Below are 19601 nucleotides of genomic sequence, written 5' to 3'. Positions count from 1 at the left end.
AGGGGGTAGTCTGCCATATCGGGCCCTGAAGATCCCACATGAACGTTTCGTTTATCGGTAGGCATGCAAGTCTAGTGCAAAATATTGCGTAACCCCTTCGTCTCCCTCCCCCACGACCTGCATGCAAACTCGACCCACACACGACCACCAACAACCGTGTTTGGACGCGATCCCTATCACCCTCTGAGTATACGAATAGAGTTTCAACAGATTAGTCTCTGTTTGCCTACAAGACTGCTAAGATGCAGGCTGCCGAGTATGCGTCCAAGCGGGCCAATGCCACCATGCACCCTTCCACTGGCGTCGACCCTACCAAGAATCACGACACCTACATGAAGACCGCCCTCTTGAACGAAGAGCGCAACTGGGAGAAAGTACCTCCTCCTGCGCGTGATACCTTCACCCTGTCCGACATCCTCGGCCAGACGGACCCTCATCTCGCCGTCGTCTCCCGCACCGGCCTCGTGGGCATGTCTCTGCAGTACTACCAGCTGCCCGGTGAGACTGAGTGCCGCCAGCACTTCTTCTTCGAGCTGAACGAGAACGTGCATTTTGCTGACGAGGACGGAAATCGCTGTGCCATTCATGGCTTCGCTATGTGGATGGCGCCCACCGCCGATAGCAAGGCCGAACTCACTGTGCGATTGTGCATCAAGAGTGAGCCGTTCATGGATCCTCTTCTGATCTTCGAATTTTACGTCGAGAACTCGAAGGAGAACCCGAAGGACCAATTCATTCTGATCGATTTCATCAATGTTCTTCAGGGGACTCGTGCTGGGCTGCCGGAGGGGGAGCGTACCAATTTGCTGCGCTTCAAGTTCTAGGAGACTGGCGGCAAGTTGTACGGTTACCGCGACGCTCTGTAAGTTCCTCTGTCGTCTCCCATCATATGTTGAGCGCTGCTAACAAGGCATAGCCTCCAGTGGATGATCCGCCTCAACATAGCCAAGTTCCTCAGCTGGTCTTGCCACGGCATGGACTTTGAGGACTCCAACTTCGCAGGCGACGGCGAGTACATGGGCGATCTCAAGTTCGACATCATCATCCACAACAAATTCAAGTCCGACCCCAATGAGCTTGGCGACAACATGAAGCGGATTATCGACGTGACGAAGACGCCCATCAAGCGCGGTGTTTGGCTCGACGAGGACTTCACCCGCCCTCTCGAATACAGGCTTGCGAAACTGCCGTACGAGGGACCTCCCCCCTGGCGCGATGCCATCAGAAATGCGTCTGTTGACAAGTGGTTTGAAGGGATTGATGACTGGTTTGCTACGGGAGAGTTTGCTAAGGAGTGATGGAAGGATTGCTCATGTTTTTGGAACTGTCAAGGGAGGGCTTGGTTTCAGGGCAGTGATTGAATCGCGGAGAGTTATCAGGATGATTTCATGACAGGATTGAAGAATGGAAATAGATTGCTCAGTAGCTACAGAAAAGGGCTATATATACTGAATCAACGGCGGATTGGTGCAACGGACGGTGCAAGTCTGATGAATCTCGAGTCTTCCGTGTCAACACCAAACATGACCGCCTCAGCTCCATCGCTCCTTGTCTTCATCTTGTCCCACGGCCTGTAACCGCTCAACTCGTTATCCCACCACGGTCCCCTCACGGCATGTGCGATGGCCAAGAACGACGCCGGTAGTTGAGGAAGATGCTTAATTCTGTTTCGAATGATATCGATGACCGAGACGGAAACGGACAAGAGCAGCATGACTGTCACGGCGATGAGAACACTGCAGCGCACGATGTACACATTTTCCGTGATGTGTGAGAGCGTAGGAACAGAGGATGTACCAAAGTATCCCGCTGTGCTGATCGATACGATTGCGTGAGCCATGTTGCCAAAGAAGTGACCAAAATCTTCCGCCGTGGGGATCGCGTAAAGGGCATCGAGGGTATCGTCAACAATGCCGATCTGGTTGCGGAAGATGTACCACGGAATAGCAGACATGTACACGCCCAGCGCATCAAGCGCCTCCGTGTCAAGCGCTGTTTGGTTAGACCCTGGGGCTTCGGTGCAGGATGTCATTATCGTGCCGTTGAAGGTACACGACCCGACGAGCCATTTGATGGAGGGCGTGCATTTCGTGCGAGAGACCCAGTCCCCTCCGTCTGTTTGCACCAAACTCTTGTCGTTGCCTCTGTTTCGCAGAGCAGTCTCGTTGACATTCGGGATGGATTTCGTAGCTGAGAGGAAATACGTCGTGCCTGAGGTTGGGATCTTGTTTGTACCGTGAACCGAAGCGTTACTCCAGAGTCGAATTCTCTGTGAGCCTTGCTCAAGTAGCTCGATGCTCTCGACGCTGTTATCGGGGAGGGTGAAATTGTAAATCGTATTGCCGCCATCTTTGTAAGAAGTGTAGTTCACTTCAGTAGCTGCCTCGCATGCAGCGGTCCAGTTGAAGAAGACAAGCCCGTCGTAAGTCGTGTTTGTAGCAAACGTGAGATTGTGTGTAGGCACAGGCCCCAAGACACCAGAGTCAACATTCGCCAACGCATTCTGCGATACAAGACTGCCCACAAACGTAAACACCGTCTGAGACAGAAACGTATCATTCTTGGAGAGTGACGGGTGAAATTCCATGTCCGGACTCGCACCCATCGCAGTTGAAAGAGCAGTGATGTTACTCCCCGCTACATCCCTCGCAATCGGAACACCCACGACACCCCAACCCTCCTTAAAATGCCCATACGGCCCAACAGTAAGCGATAGCGTTCCCACGGGTACAAGCAACGTTCTCGTGATGATCAAAAAGGTATGCATGACTCCATACCACCACGAATACTTCATAACAGCCGGTAGCGTCAATAGCGTAACGCCCTCTGCGATATCGTCCAGATCCCTAATCGCAACAGGCTGCTGCGTTGTAAGTGCAAATAAATGCAATCTCCGAAAATCAAAGACGACGAATTGCACGAGCAGAGCTGCTGGGGCGAGGAGTGCTGAGAGCGCTATACCGGAGTAGAGCTGATCAACGGGTACGGAGTCGCCTGTGCGAAAGACTCGACGTTTTGAAGCATCGTTATCGAGGAGTGCGCCGGTGTAGGACCAGGCTACGCAGAATATGGCGCCGACTAGGTAAATGCCAAGAGTTATGACATACCATTTCAGCCAACTATCCAACTTGTATAATCTTTCAAAGCTTGTGTCTTGGGAGATGGGAAAGTCTGTTGCGAGACCGGAGTTTTTGTCGTCGACTCGGTCTTCTTTGTCGAGGGAGGAGTACACCGCCGGTGTAGTCATGATTTCTGTCAGTCTAATGGTAGTTTGTGGGAAAATGGGGAGAGAAAAAAGTCGGTCGGAGGTGGAGGTTGGACATAAGATGAGACGGACGCGGTGGACGGACACGGACACGGACATGGACTACGGAGATTGTGGGGTCGGTGTAAGCAAATTTAACTTGAAACCGGCAATTGATCGCTCGTCCTATGAGATGAGCTATAAAAATATCTAGTATTTACTATGTAAGAAAAAAGTGAATGGTTTTAGGTAGAATGTCGTAAGGCTGCGATGTTTGTCCAGGACAGTCTTAGTAGTTTGGGTTGGTCATTGTGTGAGGTGATGACCCAATCATGTAGCTTCAAACATTGAATATCAACAGCAAACATAAATGACAGCGAAGTATTCTGTGGCATAAAGACATTGGATTATCTTTGGACTCAAATGACATGCCTAAATAAATAAGCATCAAGACATGGAAGGTATTGCTCGAAGAGAGATAATCATATGATATTGTGTTCTAGTATATACGAGAAGCTACTTCACTGCGTACCATTGAAGTCGAGACACGCTGGCCGCAACCTTACTGAGGAACATTGCGGATGTCGACCATGAGGTGTCCATTGCCCCAAGCAGGGTTCTGTCCCCGAACCTTTCCATCAGCTCGTGTGCAACGGCTGAGAATCGTTAGTAAAGCAACGGTTGATGTAATTGGAAGAAGACTTACTCCATGACAAGACCAGCACCTCGAGCAACATCACGGCTAAGAATGGAATCAGCAATGACTAAAGAGACAGGGGATTTGAAGATGAGCTCACCAAGGTGAAGAAGAAGTTTGGTCGCTGTTAAGTCCAACGGCGAGACCAGTGATCTGAGTGTTTCCACGTCTGCAGAAGGACTGGCCGGAGACACCAGCTACACAAGCTTGGTCACCGAGGCTGGCGAGGTAGTTGATACATTCAACTGCTTCGTTGACCTTGAATAGGTTAGTAACTTGATACAGGCTGGGGTTGAAAGAGTGAGCTGTACGTTGGCCAAGGTGTTTCCTGGGAGGTTGTCCATGCAGCTGGTATCATCACGAGCTTCAAGAGGTTGAGGAGCAGCAAGGGATGAAGAAGCAGCGGTGAGGATGATAGCGAAAGAGGTGATAAAGTTGACCATCTTGGCGAGTTGAGTATGAAGCAAGTTGAAGAGTGGGTTGAAATTGTGAGTCGTGATCTGATGAACGAAAGACACCATATCGACAGGAAATCATCTCTTTATACCATTTTCATTTCTCCGCCCCCATGATGATTTCTTCACCAGCCTCTTGCTACGTTACCTACCACAAGATCCTCAATGAGGCAGAATCACATTGAGCTCGTGAATTTCAATCCGAGGCTATAGCAACGACAATGCTAAAATTGGCATGTCCGAGAGAGCCATTCAGAGATCATCAGTGAGAAACGGGTTGGAAGTACAGGGGACACCCATGGTTAGTCTTGAGCGGGACGCTGACAACGCATAAATTTATGCTGCAAGTGGCAGGAGGTCACACAGAAGCGGAATTCCGGTCTGCGGCAAATTTTCACTGAAACTGAGTTGTAAATATTTTGTTACCTCTGAGGAACATTTTAATATGTTTTACTTGGAATATTTTCAATTTATTAGCTAGATAGTAACCCGAGAAGACTAGTAACCTCAGCCGTTTCATCTCTTGAGGTAGCGCAACTATTCCCGCCATATAACCGTTTCAGCCCAACCAACCAGCACGGTACCATTGACCACAGCCCTATCTTGTCAACTGAGGAGCCTCTCGGGTCGCTCGCCGTGTGATTGGTAGACGGATAAAAAGAAATCCTCGCAAGTTCTTTGCTAACTTTCTGCGGGATAGCTTTCTTACTCAGCCTCCAGAGGCTAAGCCTCAGCATAAATGCCGAGAACTTTTGAGGTCATCTGTTGGCATCTGATTCTGCAGTCAGCTTTGCTCAGGCACGCGGGAATAAGAAGGATTCTGGAAGGATTGCATCTGCCGATGCGGTGAGGGTTGAGAATGAGGGTGAGATGAGTGGGAGCGGGGTTGTGAGAAGATGTCAAATAAAGCGAGGTCTGTTTTTACAATACTACGTCTAGATGAGGTGGGTAGCATGAAAAGGATGGATAGTGTATGAACTTGATTCTAAAACCCAACAAGTCTCTTCAGAAAAGGCCATCTTAGCATCAGACTAATCCCAGTGAGGCTATCCCTCGTCCAATATTGAAAATCGTCTTTTCCGGCTTACGATTATGAGGCTGAGTTCAGCCACGAGGATACACGATCCTCAGGGATCACTTTGCATTGACCAATCGCAATAGAAACATGCAGGATATTGTTTTCCGAGAGTCAATATCTAGTGACGGAGAATATTACATCAATAGTGTCCGTAAAGTCCGGGCCGTCGGGGACTTCCTAATCCAGCCTACTACAAACAGCTTATTCCGCAATACTACTCTGGGCCTGGCCAGACCTTATTCGTACGGCTTGTAGTTTCTCCTATAGCCTCAACCTACGCTGACTACAGCATTGACGGCAATCATCTTCAGACTGTGACGATTTGTCTTTCTCCTCTCTTCTTGAACATGGCGTCATATCATATCTCAAAGCAGTAATGATTGAATCCCGTCGCAGGCAACCAGAAAACTACAAGTACTTTCGTACTATACATCATGCTGCCGTAAACTTGCTGAAATAATTAGATATTCGGCTCTAGCTCACATCACAACTGCCGAAGATGCCCAGAGAAGTACAACACGCAGTACTCACTCTCCACCCCCACGATCCTTTACGAATTGGCTTCATCCCATGGGTTTGACAACATCAGGGTGAAACCAATGTTCGGGCCGTTCAAAATCGTGATCCCTTCATTCTATGCAATGAAGCCAAAACTGCAATGGTATTTCTCATTTTTGGACGACTTCGTACTGCAGCATAACGGTCAAGAAGTCGTGCTACCCCGGCTTATGTTAAATGGCTTCATGTGCGGGGTTGTCAACTGCCACAGACTCTTTGGACTGCAGACTGAATGATGTGATTATCATGGAGAGGTCGCACTGGGCTTGGGAATTGAAACTGGTATGTTTGTTGTTTCTGAAGGCGTTGTGGTGGCAGAAAGCTGTTATATCAAGACGGCTTTCCCCAACTTTCTCCAGTATCAATTCAGAACTTTCCAAGAGAATATTCTTTCTTCCAAGCTCTGAGCAGCACGTTTAAGCACTAGGCCACAGCCCCAACTACAACCTCTGTTTTTCCTCTTCGCAATGGCCTCATACTACCCAGAAGGCGAATGCTACTTCGTCAGAAACTCTTTAAGATATAGTTCCCACTGGAGTGCAAACAACCAAACTCAGTTCTACAGAACCGTTCTTCTTGAGTACTACTGGAACGGATGGCCAGCGACTGGCGTGACCCAGAGATCTCATCCCCGGTCACGCTGGCAGCATGGTACACCCTCCGGAATTGGAGGCACACGGTTCGGGGACTGGGACAGGTTCTGGATGGGCGAGAGCAGAACCAAGTCACCGTCGAACATGCTCAGAATTCACAGTCATCCCAACAGCCTCAATTGGAATGAATGCAGAGACCACCAGAGAGGCGGCCAAAGAAAGTACATCCTTCGTCCAGTGGAAATCTTGGAGCCCGATACCCAGTGGCTATGGATCGATGCTACAATCCCTCTGAGAGCTATCTACTTCCCTGTCGCATTCAACACAGACCAAGCATTCACTAACCTGTGTACCTATGTCGTTATCGACTTCAGACACAGGACGCAACTTCAGATGGTCGATATCAACGGTTGGACCAGGATTTTTAATCTCAACTCCCATAACGGTCTTGGCTGGAATGATGGTGTCACATGGGGTTTCAACATAAAGGACATCATTGCCTATCTTTGCATCCCACACAAGCTGCGCAATCCAGACTATGGGTTGTTTGAATCCAAACTGCGTGGCCAAGAGCTGGTTGTTTTCGCCAACTCGTCGTTAGTTTGGAGATCTTCTTTCGCGACCACGAACCATCGAGATTTCTTCCGCGAGATGGATTTCGCCAGAATCCTCAGCGCCACCTTTGGCGTCGAGGTCGGTTGGAGACCATACCAGCACAACCCTTTCCTCAGGGACATGCTCATACGAATCACTCAACTAGGCCTGGGCTTCATCCCGGTCGCCGGACCCATCCTTTCAGTCGTGTTCGGAATAGGACTTCAGCTGCTCACAGATCCCGAGTCGTTCGGAAGGGACAATATCCTTGATCTCACCTTTGCCGTTCTAGAGGCCGTGATCGAATCTGGCACGAGAAGTCAGAAGTTTATCGCACCAGATTGGCTTGCACAGTGCCCATGTGGCGGCCAGCAGCGGGGTGTTCCGTTGACGGATGAGCAGAGAGAGGCTCGCAAGAAGTTGGGCGAGGAGATCAACAACCGTCTGACTGCAGAGTTGAATGCTAAGCCTGTCATACGCTCTCTTGAGGAGCAGGAGAAGCTTCTCAATGGGCGGGTTATGGATTTTCAAGATGAGGCTACAGAGACAACCCGGGATGAGGAGCCGGGAGAAGAGCCGGAGGAGAAACAGGAAGTTGAGAAGCAGGAAAGTAAGGGCGGGACTGAGGAAACTGGTGAGAAACATGATTAAGAGTTACGAAACACGGTCACTTTATAAGCCTCGGTGGACTATTGGGAAACTATTCACTCCTTTTATGATATAGTTTTGGGGCGGCATTTTGTATTTGGAGCTTTGGGAAATTGACATCGCTGAATGAGCAGAGCTTGAGGTGACCACGAGGAGCTCAACGAGCCGCCAAATCTGGCGAGCTTGGCTGCGAGACTGGAAAATTTGTAGCACAGTTGCGAAACAAAGATACGCCTTGATTTCGTTGATTTCATGCTCACAAACCTCATCTGAAGCGGCAATGCTTAGCCTAAAAGGCGGAAAGCACAAATTTCTTCTAGTCGAGATCTATCACTTGTCTTCTCTAGAAGGCCTTTGAGGCTATGCAAGATTATATATCCTTACTGAATCCTCTGAGAAGTGTCTCTAACCTTTCCAAAGATACGTATAAGCTTCAGCTCTCTTAATCCAGCAAACGGTTAGGAAATCGAGATTCCTCTCCCGGATCACCTGAGTTGACTTGACGAAATGATACGACGCCCTCAGTCTTAGTGCCTCGATAGAATCTTGAGCCAGGTGGGAGGACACAAAGCTCCTTGAGCTGCGGAACGGCGTCGAGGATATGAGTAACGAGATTTGAATGCCACTCATGATCCTGGGTTTTAGATGTATCAAAAGGGGTCCAATCAATGTCCTCGGAAGCCAAAATGACCGAATCGGCCTGGCGCAGTCTTTCAAAGACCTCGAGAAAAGCTTCCGGGCTGTACTCCTGAGGCGTCCACTTCATGTCCAACGCGAATGCGAAACGTCGCAATTGCTGCATTTCCTTGAGGCGCCCAATGAGTTGTGCAACCTGGTCACTCTATCATACTCATATTAGTAGAGCAAGGCAATACAAGAAAGAAGAAGGAAAGATAGGATTCTCACAAGATTAGGCAGCCTCGGTTTTTTCGTAATAGGACCGTATTGCAACATGAAAGTATCTCTGTCCATTTGGCAAATAACTAGTGAATGAAGGTGTGGAAGGCTTTGGTGTATCATTCGAAGAGTGGTCTGGTCGATACAGGCAAGAGTCGTTGATTCGATAGGAAGCCTGGTAATATCGTACTTCAGGCCCTTTAGCGAGGGCATTGTTGCTTGCAAGGCTGCGCGATGACCCCATGCGGTTGTACGAGGAAGGTGAACTGCCTTGACGCTGTCGGGAGTGAATTGACGCATTATTGTAGTGAAGCTCGGGCGGTTCCTTTGACCAGAAAAGATGACGGTCTTTGGCCCATCCCACTTGGGCGTGTTGGATAAAGATTCTAGTACACTCGATAGGTGAGGATCATCAAAAGAAGGGGGGGCTACCCGATAGAAGTTGACAGAGTAATTACGAAAAGCAAAGTCTATGGTGTCGACACATGACAGTTTGGAAATGAATTCGCTGATAACCGCGATTCTGCTTTCCCAGAGATGAGAGTCGGAAACAATGTCGTGAAAGCTGCAAGGCTCGATGCGGATAGTAACAACCCTGGAGGACAAGATCAGTCAGCATTTCTCAGTTTTCGGATACTGCAGACGAGTACTTCGCATGGGGGAGAATTAGTTTGATGAAGTTTCCAAGTTCGCCGTTTAGAATAGACCTCATCTCGCGAGATAATGCTTTGAAGTCGCCAGAGAATGTAATCTTGTTGAAGATCAGAGGCATGAGGGCTGATCGAAGTTGCTTGGATACCAAGGTAGCGACCATGACACCACGGAAGGGGAGCTGTGATGCAATCATGAAGATGACTTCCCGTGGCATCTTCTCCAGCAAATTTGAAGGCGTGGGTTTGCGAAGATTGTTCATCGTGGCGACAGCGCGCTCTTCTCCTGGTTGAGTCTCCATGACTGCAAGGTTGACGATTTGTCGCTGTTAGACAAAATGAAAGAGAAGATTGAAGGATGCAGGACTTGATACGCTACGCATTATTTCTTTTCCGAGAAGACCAGAGAAATTAAGTTACCTGAAGGTTTGACGAGAGAGTTCTGATGTTTAAGCGAACAGTAGACATAGAAGAAAGTGGGCTTGCAGCGCCAATGCCAGCCAGACTTTGATCCTAATTTGACCGAATTGAAGATGTGGCGGATAAGGTCTAGAACTTAAAAAGAGGTAGGGTTGTTCTACATTTGAGATTCATTTGACTTGTTGGAGCAAGATCGAAGTGTTCAATACGCACGCATGCTTACGATCATTACCTTTCCATAACCACCCGACAGGACAGATCATGTTTCGCTCAACGATCTCACAAGGAAAAAACATTGTTCTTTTTTTTCATCTCAAGTATCTGCCGACCTCAAAGTTAAACTGTGACTGCTATCACGGGTGCATTGGGAGATGGTATCCCGTTTGCAATACAAGGTTCAACCTCGAAGCTTCTCTGATGACTAACAATGGAATCATTGGCGTCACGGGAATTTGCCTGGTCAGCTGGCTCTTGCCCTTATCTCTGTTCTTAAGTTACGATAAACTCCCAGTACCGAAGAGGCCTGAACGAAACCTCCTAGGTACGTAGGCATCATCCAGGTGGGTTGTTGCGAAAGCATCAAATCTTGACCAATACGTTGTTACATACAAAACCAAGCATTACCATATCATCTCGAACTGTAGTACCTGATTTTCAGGTAAAGACCCTCAATTCACACGCCAATTCTTCTTGCGTTCCATCTCAACCACCTCGGTCGGATATCCTCGAAGCCCACTCCGAGGTCCATATTACATTCCATGCCGGACACAACAGATCCTATTCTTACATTGCCAAGTACATACCAAGCATGCGAACCCCCGAGTGCTGAAAGAGTTTAAAGCAACACTCACACAGATTTACGGGCAAATCTGCTTTCCTAAATAAAAATCATTAGAGCTGAAACTTGGGGAATATTCAAAAATCACACCGAAACTCATCAGCCTTTACACTAAGCTTACATACTGCTCAGCAACACAGATCTCCCTTATTTGAGGTCCAGTAAGAGGGTGGGGAAGCGTTTCTCCTCCCCGAGGTTGTGGCGGGATTCTCGCTCAACATGGATTTGACCATCGCGTCTAGTTCCTCTGTAGAAGGTTGGGTGGTTAGACGAGACACAGAGCTCCACAAGATTGGGAACTCGAGTCATGATCACCGTCACAATCTTATCGATATAGAATTTGTTCATTTCGACCATGGTCTTGTGACGATATGTTCCTTCATAATCCTCCCACTCATGTGGGATGAGGTGACCGTGAAGTCTCGCAAACCATAGCGTGAAAGCAAAGCGGCGGAGACAAGGCATCCGCTGAAGTTGGCGAACCATTCTTCTGATATTTCGGTCCTGACAGAGTAGGTTAGCTGCAGAAGGACTTAGTATGTGAGGATTTCCCTTACCAAGGCAGATTTATCGTTAAACCAGACCAATCCGAACGGCCAGCATCTTAAGTCACTGTAGATAGTAAGGCCGGGTGTATCTTCGTGAAGGATGAGTGATTCAAGCTGGGGAAAGTCCTTTCTGACTTCCCTAAGGAAGTCATGGTCTAGGCTTGGGACTACGTGTCGGGTCTGCTGATTGTTGACTGTTCTGTCGACGTGCAAGGCCTTGAGAGTATAGGCATTAACAGAGCTTTTTAACTTCGTGTAATGCTTCCTGTTGAGCCCTCCAGGCAGCTGAACGGCTCCGAGATCTGCGGGCAGAAAACGTCTGAATATGGCATTGAAATTCGTATCCGCAGGATCATCCAAGAAGGTAAGAGACAAGGGCTTGGTAGTACCGTAGGACCAATAAGCAGCATTACGTAAAGCCTTGTTGAATGAAATGCAGTCCCGAGGGCGTGGGAAGCTTAGAGAAATGTTCACTCCGCACAGTCGATCTATTGAGCGAAGCAAAATTCCGAAATGGGCGAGGTCATTTCTTGCAAATCGCAAAGGCAAATTATTTGTATGCGGAGGATAATGGATTCTGATGGTGACAAATCTAAATCTAGTCAGTACTCGGGTCTGGTCTAGTTAGCGGCAGTGGAGAGTCAAGATGTACTACCTGGTGAAGGTCCGGATCAGTTTCTTCATATCTACCGAGATGTTGTCGGCATCCTCTGAGTAGAGAGGTATCAAACATCCAGCGATGTGTTTCACGGAGCCCGAGAATTCGATCATCACGTATCGTCGATGGAGGAAGATCTGCCGGAATCGAGTTGACGCCACACTGATGCCTACAAGCTCGTCGTCGCGTAAATAAGACCCGATGATAAACAGAAGCTCAGTGGGCAACGCTGGAAGCGCCGCGGTTGCGCGTTCCGACATGTTGATACGACCTTCTTGCTTTCCTTCGCGATGTTGTGTGTTAACTTGGGCAAGGTTGTTTGAGGAAGATGTTTAAGTCATGGGCTAGAAGTATTATTTGCAGTTGAGATTTGTGGCTGGGAGCTTATTCCGGCAGAGAAAACCTAGAACCTAGAAGCAACTGAGGTATTGACCAAATGTAGATTTAGGCAGGCAACACAGTAAAAAGACCTCGGAACTTCACTTCGTGAGACAAAGGGCGAAATTGTTTTCACGTCAACGAGGTGAAGGGTCGAGGATGGTGAAGTCTCAGTTTGGACGAAGAAATCGGCATAATAAAGTGGCAAAATTTGGGTCACTCGTCATAATTAATTAAGAGACTTGGGCACGTTCGATAGATATTAGTAAACCTTTAGAACTGTCACTTCTGGTAAAACCTTGGCTTTCTATCCGAAGTTTTCTCGCTCACGGCCTTTGGTAGGGCGCAGTGAATTGGCGAGAACGTCCATACTTCTGGCTTCAAACGCCAATGTCAGTTCCGGGTGGTTTCAGTCTAATAGTATGCATGATCATACCTGAATTATGAGCTACGGAAGTACTCTCTGGAAGTAAGGTACTGCCAGAGTATGTGAACAAAGGTAATGAGAAAATAGCATCTCTTCTCATTGCGAAATCTTCTCATCAGATGTCTCCAAGATAGTATGATGCACAAGGATACAACATGCCGTCTTGTTCCAAGTGTCAAGTCAACATGTCTCAGTGGGAAGTGGTGCCATTTGAGATTAGTGAAATTGGTGATAATTGTCACGTCGAAGGAAAACATAAAAAAGATTTCCCACTTGCCGCTAAACCGGCATTTCCATTCTATAAAGATGTCTGCTCAATTAGCAGAGCATCGACTGCAACTAAACAACATGTTGTTTTGCGATATTGAATATCCACTGCCTGCATATCTGGCATAGAAACTCAACTCTTGAGCTCAACCTTCAAGGCCCCATTCAGATTGCATAACACCTCGATTTATCTCATCAGAACACTCGGGAACAAGTCCTTTTGAGATGGATCATCGAAAGAATCGAAATCACAATCCCATTCGCCCTCCGTGAGGGTTGCTCGGTAGAAGCCGGGGTAATCGGATGTAATACAGATCTCCTCGATAGTGGGCAGATGGTGCACCAGGAGGGAAAGCAAGAGAAAGTCGGCCACTGCTTCGTCCTCCCAGTCATCATCGATCACGTCGTTGAAAGAATTCGGTGTTTGTTCCAGTATTTCGGAAACAGCATCAGGGTTCAGACGAGACTTGTCGAATTCGAAAGAAAAACGACGTAGCGACTGCATCTTTTTAAGTGTTGAAACCGCTTTCGAAATGATGCGGACCTTGAAAAGAACAATGTCAGTAATTGAAGACAGGATTTGAGAATCTTTCGGTTGTTTATCAACACTTACCACCATAGCACCATTGGCCAATGGTCCGCTGCCAACGCTATCATCTCGAAATCCATCGTAAAGAACGAGTGATTCGAGCTTAGGAAATGATATGTGTATCATCTTCAGGAGACCCTCGTCCAGCCCTGCGATGACGGGGTCGATGTTGCGACTTAGCCACCACCAGTCCTGGCGGTCCTGCCTACATAGACTTAATGAAGTGACGTTGGCGACATAGGAATATTCCCTGATTGGTGTAACAAGAAATACCTCAGCACATGTGGAGAGTGTTTGAAGCGCCCCCTCTTCAAGTTTACGGACGAGAGCACTAATGACCAGTGCATTGTCGCGAGGGAGTTGGAAAGAGAGGCTTTTGACGTTTGGCCAAGGTGGCCCGGCTTCAACAAGGTCCCTGAATAGACGAATTTCCTTAAACTTTTTCAAGTGAGTATTGAAAGCGACTCGATGGAGATTAGGGTTGCTGATTATGAATCGTCCAATCTGCTGAAGACTGGCCGGAGGGTGTCGAACCCATGCTCTCAAGGTCCGGGGCGTGTCAAGAGGCTGAACATCAAAGGTCACACATCTGTAAATTAAGTGAGCGACTGAAACCAAGACAAAGAACAGTGGATGGCATTTACCGTATATTGTGGTGGACAAGGTCTCTGAACGAGGCGGTCGCGGTTTGGAAGTAGGAGAGAATGTTGTTATCCAGTTGCTCCATGTTCCCAGAGAACTTGATATGCTTGCAGATTTGTGAGAGGAAGATATCGCGAAATCGCTTCGATGCCAGGATCCATTCTTTGATGTCATGAACAGACAAGTTGGCGCCAATCATGCACACAATCTCTGTCGGCATGGTCGCGAGTTCGGGGGTTGTACATGTTCCCGCCATGGTCTCGGTGTTCTGCAAGGCACCACTTGGCTTCCAGAGCAAACAGGCGGATCAAATCAAGGAAAGATTGTTCGTGTAGTCGCTTGCGAAGGGAGAATAGTGATAGCCGCAAACAAGGCTGACGCCTTGAAGCTTGTGCTGTGATGAAGGCTTCCTGTGAATGAAGCGTGGTCTGTGTTGTGAGGTAAGAAAAGAAATCAAGATTAGAGCAACGGCAGAGATAAGAAGGTGGAGAAGTGAAGTAACTCGATGTTTGTAGTTTTTGCTGCCCCCAGAGAGCGGCCACAGTAGGCAAGTGAATCAGAGACAATGTCATGCCACTGCCAGAAGATGCATGTTCCCGCCTAAGACCTTGCAGATCGCACGCGCAGGCAGTGTTAACAAGACTTTATCCTGCATTGAGCCAATCAAACGTGTTTAACAACTCGAATCGAAAGTTGAGCCTCCCCGCCAAACCAGAACTGAACTGGTCCAATGATCCAACATCACTCATCGGATCCATATTATTGAGATGATAATCCAACGCACGCTGTATCACAGTCTTACAGCTCGCACAAAGGTCTCCGTTTGGTGCTGATGGGTGAACCCAGTCCAAGAACCCAACAAGCAAACTAAGTTGCTGAACAATACTTGATCGACTTAGGCGGCTGTCCTTGGGATGTTTGCCCTGGAATGTTGGACTGAGTAGTTCAAGGCAGAGGATGCCACCGCCTGGCACTGCAAAGGCCATAAGCTATACAAGTGTCAGACAGTTTCGAAGATAACTAGACTCAAGAACTTACCAGCCACTCCATATCACGCCGAATATCACGGAACCGATCCTTGTGCATCCAGAACATTAGAGTAAGCGTTATCATCTCATACGAAACTAAAAGAACATCCCCTTCGTCCGGACATCCATATTGAAGAAGCAGCCTCTCGAGTAAGAACATGTTCTGTAGATGTGTGAGTCGGATGAATATTTTCATGGACACAACATTTGTCTCGACGGGAGGGTCAGAAAGGTCTTTGTCATACGACTGTATTTCTGCTCTGGGAAGAGGAAGGTCGGTAGGGTCGTCAGGATCATAGACAAGGCACCTGGGAAGTTCGGCGATGACATTCAACTGACGCTGCTTCAGATATCTGGCGGGGTTAGCAGCATTTCTATTGCGGACGGGAGGGAGATGGGTACCTGATAGTCTCAACAGTCGCATTGGAACCGGAACCAAGACTGATATCAATGATTTCGTTCAGTATCTGAGCCATCAAGTAACCAGCTCGACAGATACTAGATGGATAAACACCGCCTCTCAAGTTCCAACCACGACCATCAAGCTCAGACACCGCCCTCTCAAGCACAGCACCTCCAGCGAGAAGATCCTCATCACTCAAATCCAGTGGTGGCGGTGTTGAGCAAAATCGCGGATTAAGCAGCGGCGGCCTTCCAGTGAAAGCGACGATGGCTTTATCAAGATTATAAACTCGGCCAAAAAGACGCCGCTTATGTTCTGAACTCAGCGACGCTTTGTAAGGTCCAGTGAGCTTCTCGGCGTGGACTCCAAGATAAGTCATCACAGAAACAGCATCTGCAAAGGAACTCCAGCAAATAAGACCTGCCAAATTCTATCAGTATCTGGATGTATACAAGAAGAACGAAACTTACTGGCATCACCTACAATCATCGACTCCATGATGGCTTTCTGGAACAGAAGATCCAATATGATGACATTGGCCAACGTGAAGTGCCGAGCGAGGTTGATGCTATGTCTCAAGAATGCCAAAACCGGCTTGTTGGCCGTCCCGCTCTCCAGGATATGAAACCTGTTCTTCTCAATCGGTTCAAAGGACCCCGGTATACGTCTCAAAACACTCCAGAGCAGCCCTATCGACTCCCATCGTAGATTCGACCCACAAAGCTGATCTATCCACTCGTTTGAGCTGGTATCAATGTCTTGGAATGGCTGTGCCGTATTATTGCAAATTTGCTGCGCGATGAGTTCAAGATTGAGCTTCCGTCGGTCTAGCTTTGCCCCGAAGGTTGCTTCCAAGGAGTTGATGACAGCTGGAACAGTCAGGTTAGACCATAATCTGTTCTCATTTTTCGTTCCCTGTGCAATCATGTGTTCGTAGGAAGGACCGAAGACGCAACCAAGGAGTGCGAGACATGACTGTCTTATCGACGGTGGGAGCTCTTGAAAGCGTATTGTCTTGCTTGAGTGAGAGCGAGGGGTGCATGCTTCCCGGGAGTCGAGCTCCGATGAGTCAAGTTGTGAGAGGTAGTTCTTGGCTTCTTCGAAGATCTCATTATGGCCTGCTCGGCCAAAGAATGGCGGCGTGGGAACCGGCGTTTCCATCAGCTGTTGTCTTTCCAGAGTTCTAGAGGCTTAAGGCGAGGCGTCTTCCCGTTTTCCACAGTTCTGAAGGTATTGTTCAAGGCTTGCTGCCATCCGCAGAGGGAAGATGTTCGCTCTGATGATTATCTTAAGCTCAGCATGGCCTCTCTGTGTTGATTTCATTCAATTTGTGAGTTTAAAGATCAGCTGTTACTTCAAAAGACTCGATCCTATTGTTCTCTCCAGATTAGTGATCTGATGTCCATCAAATGCTGACGTGGGGCGAGTCGGATCGAGCATCACGTCACTTGCATTTACACGCTATATGAACTTATTGAGTTCTGGTGCCAAGCCTCTCGTCCCTGCACCACCGCGAAACCTGTTCTGACTCAAACCCCTGTAATGCAGTATTTCCTCGCCCCCTCTTCATATCCGCTCCGATCTCAAATATCTAGTCTCGTGGCCTCCAGTTAACCTCTTTCATCGATAGGCTTGGATATAACTACTAGTAGCAAAGTAGTACTTGACGAAGATCAAACGGTACCAGAGCGCCAGTGTCTGCTCTCTTCAATGACATAGAAACTGACGAGGCCTCTGACTTGGGGTCCTGAACCTGATATAGCCAAAATCCTAGGTTCGAAATCTCCCAAGAGGGAGATTTACGTTGACCATAAGAGCCGCCGCTCAAGCTATAGTGGTAAGTTGCTAAATGTGCAAACTGGAGCTCAAAGTTGAGAGGGACATCGTCGAGAGCAGCATCTTGAGGAAGTTCAATGACGAATGACAGAAGTTCCATAGAGCTAGTCACTCTGAATGATAGTTGGCCGGTAGTAGCCCTAATTACGGGATGAGTCCCTTGTTCGATGATATTCGCCTTGGTATCAAGACTCAAATTCGCTGATTTGAAGTGAATAGGACCGAAACTGAACTCGGGTACGGGATCTGTTACTCTCTTGAGGTCAAGGTTCTGCGATAGTAGTTAGACAAATATCTCGAGAGTTTCTTTTGAAGATCAAGGCAACTTACGTCCCAGCCGTAGCCTTGAAGAAAGCTGTAGGTCAATTTTCCAGATCGAGCGCATATAGGGTTTGATACTCGACTGGGTGTTGGATTCTCTTCAACTGTTGCTGTGCGAGTAATAGGCAAGGGCAGCGTAGTTGATGAGGTGAGAGACACGGAGTTTGGTGTATCCCTTTTCTTATAGTCCAGCTCATATTCTAGAATAGTGACAGAAGATGTGACTGGGTCTGAGGTCGAGTCATCGCCCGCAGAAGATCCAGGACTTGGGTCTGGTTTCGGAGTTGGGTCACAAAGCTGAGATACAGTTTCAACAACTGTTGTTGTGGCATATACTGTGCTGTCGATAGTGATGAAATTGGTTGTCGTGGCTTCGACAGTCGAGGTGTCATATCTCGATGTGATGACATGATTAGTAACCGTACAATCTTTGCCTGGGACGGTAGTTGTTGAAGTCTCAGTCTTCCAGACTGTGACAGGTTTGATCTGTAGGTGACACTAATTAGTAATAGCCTTCTTCGTCAACACTCAGGACATACCAGAGTAGATAGCACAGTTGTAGTAGTAGTTACAGTCTTAGTTCCAAGAACATGGACTTCTTCTATGCAGACTGTATGAGCACACAGGACATTTGATGGGCATGCGGGGAGAGGTGTAGATGTGATGACGAAAGATGGGTAGGTAGTTGAAGTGGTAGTGACAAGTAGCGGAGCCTGCTGAGACACAACGCCCCAAATGAGGTTCGAGAAGATAACCAAAAGACTGGGCTTCATTGTGATGCTAGTGGGATGTTGAGATGAACATAGAGGGGTGAAGCAAGTCCAAGGTGAGTGGGATGGCTAGGTCTTGTGTATATGAGAAGAGCAGGAATCCACTATAATATACAAGAGGCTGTAGGGACAGAGCAAGGAACAGAGCAAGCCAGTGTCGATAAAAGGATCACGGGGCCATATATGGAAGTAGTTGGATGAATTGGGTCATGGTCAACTGCGTAGGGGAGACCCCTAGTCAGTGCAGGAAACTAACGATGGATCCTTTCTTGTCTACCAAAAGAGGCGCATGGTTCATTTCTCTTCAGCCCAAAACTATTCCCAATGGCTGTTTTCTTCTTGGCTTCTGCAGTAGCTTGCGGAGCAGGGTCTGTGTGCAGCTGAGGATGCATCCAAAATACCCGGTGTCTGTACCTCCATAAGTGGCTGGCTGAACTTTTCTTTTAGCCTGTGATACTTCAGTCATTTTTAGACAGGATATGAGGTCTGAGGGTTCCGTGCCATCCGACCTTGAGGTAGAGACATTAACTACAAGATGGTGTAGGTGACTGAGAGATATCTGCATGTTTTTATGCAAGACTGACGGCCAGTGCAGCACCTTAGCCAATGGCCTGGCTTCTTCTACGCAAAATAGCTTTTCTGTGCCTTAATTTCTCCCCAATCTGCTACTACATCTCGGCCTATCCGTCACATCGGGGGGTATGTGCATTCAGGCAACATCAGCTGCCTCTGCTCCCGACAGCATCAGCTCAAACTCAACCTGCATTCGCTTGTCCATTCAAAAGTACCCATTGTCTCAATCGGGTGCGACGGAACCGTAACAAGGTACTCAGCCAGCCATGTGCTAGCGACCTTGGTGAGATGCGAAATAGTTGCATGCTGAAATTCAATATGCATGCATCGTCTGACATTCAAGTTATCACCTTGTCTAGTAACGCTCAATGCGATCCAACCATGTGCCGTTGAGCGAGTTTTGGTCGAATGGCAGCACGAGGGCTTATGCGGTGTGCGAAATAGGGAAAGGATCGCTACATGAATTGGAGCTGACAGCAGGATCGCTTC

At 48.0% G+C, this 19601-nt stretch overlaps 6 protein-coding genes across 6 annotated transcripts; 2 read left to right on the top strand and 4 right to left on the bottom strand.

Annotated features, from left to right (window-relative positions):
- Positions 1–242: 242 nt before the first annotated feature.
- Positions 243–1298, top strand: FTJAE_2411 (uncharacterized protein; the record flags this gene model as incomplete). Its single annotated transcript, XM_037348603.1, has 3 exons — positions 243–755; positions 825–862; positions 917–1298. 3 exons carry the CDS (start codon positions 243–245, stop codon positions 1296–1298), a joined length of 933 nt encoding a protein of 310 aa, XP_037210662.1.
- A 155-nt stretch (positions 1299–1453) lies between these two features.
- On the bottom strand, positions 1454–3247 carry FTJAE_2410 (uncharacterized protein; the record flags this gene model as incomplete). Its single annotated transcript, XM_037348602.1, has 1 exon — positions 1454–3247. One exon carries the CDS (start codon positions 3245–3247, stop codon positions 1454–1456), a length of 1794 nt encoding a protein of 597 aa, XP_037210661.1.
- A 559-nt stretch (positions 3248–3806) lies between these two features.
- FTJAE_2409 (uncharacterized protein) lies at positions 3807–4384 on the bottom strand (the record flags this gene model as incomplete). The annotated part of the gene is made up of 4 exons (XM_037348600.1): positions 3807–3900; positions 3951–3986; positions 4042–4199; positions 4253–4384. The coding sequence occupies 4 exons, from the start codon at positions 4382–4384 to the stop codon at positions 3807–3809; spliced, it is 420 nt and encodes a 139-aa protein (XP_037210660.1).
- A 2115-nt stretch (positions 4385–6499) lies between these two features.
- Positions 6500–7870, top strand: FTJAE_2408 (uncharacterized protein; the record flags this gene model as incomplete). Its single annotated transcript, XM_037348599.1, has 1 exon — positions 6500–7870. The coding sequence occupies one exon, from the start codon at positions 6500–6502 to the stop codon at positions 7868–7870; it is 1371 nt and encodes a 456-aa protein (XP_037210659.1).
- Positions 7871–8309: 439 nt separating this feature from the next.
- FTJAE_2407 (uncharacterized protein) lies at positions 8310–9716 on the bottom strand (the record flags this gene model as incomplete). Its single annotated transcript, XM_037348598.1, has 3 exons — positions 8310–8708; positions 8774–9359; positions 9415–9716. The coding sequence occupies 3 exons, from the start codon at positions 9714–9716 to the stop codon at positions 8310–8312; spliced, it is 1287 nt and encodes a 428-aa protein (XP_037210658.1).
- A 1103-nt stretch (positions 9717–10819) lies between these two features.
- On the bottom strand, positions 10820–12138 carry FTJAE_2406 (uncharacterized protein; the record flags this gene model as incomplete). The annotated part of the gene is made up of 3 exons (XM_037348597.1): positions 10820–11176; positions 11230–11812; positions 11876–12138. 3 exons carry the CDS (start codon positions 12136–12138, stop codon positions 10820–10822), a joined length of 1203 nt encoding a protein of 400 aa, XP_037210657.1.
- Between the last annotated feature and the right edge of the window lie 7463 nt (positions 12139–19601).

The sequence above is a fragment of the Fusarium tjaetaba genome, assembly GCF_013396195.1.
Source record: "Fusarium tjaetaba strain NRRL 66243 chromosome Unknown NRRL66243_c0000041, whole genome shotgun sequence".
NCBI classification, from domain to species: domain Eukaryota; kingdom Fungi; phylum Ascomycota; class Sordariomycetes; order Hypocreales; family Nectriaceae; genus Fusarium; species Fusarium tjaetaba.
Note: the sequence above shows the minus strand (reverse complement) of the source record. Positions and strands in the feature narration are given on the sequence as shown.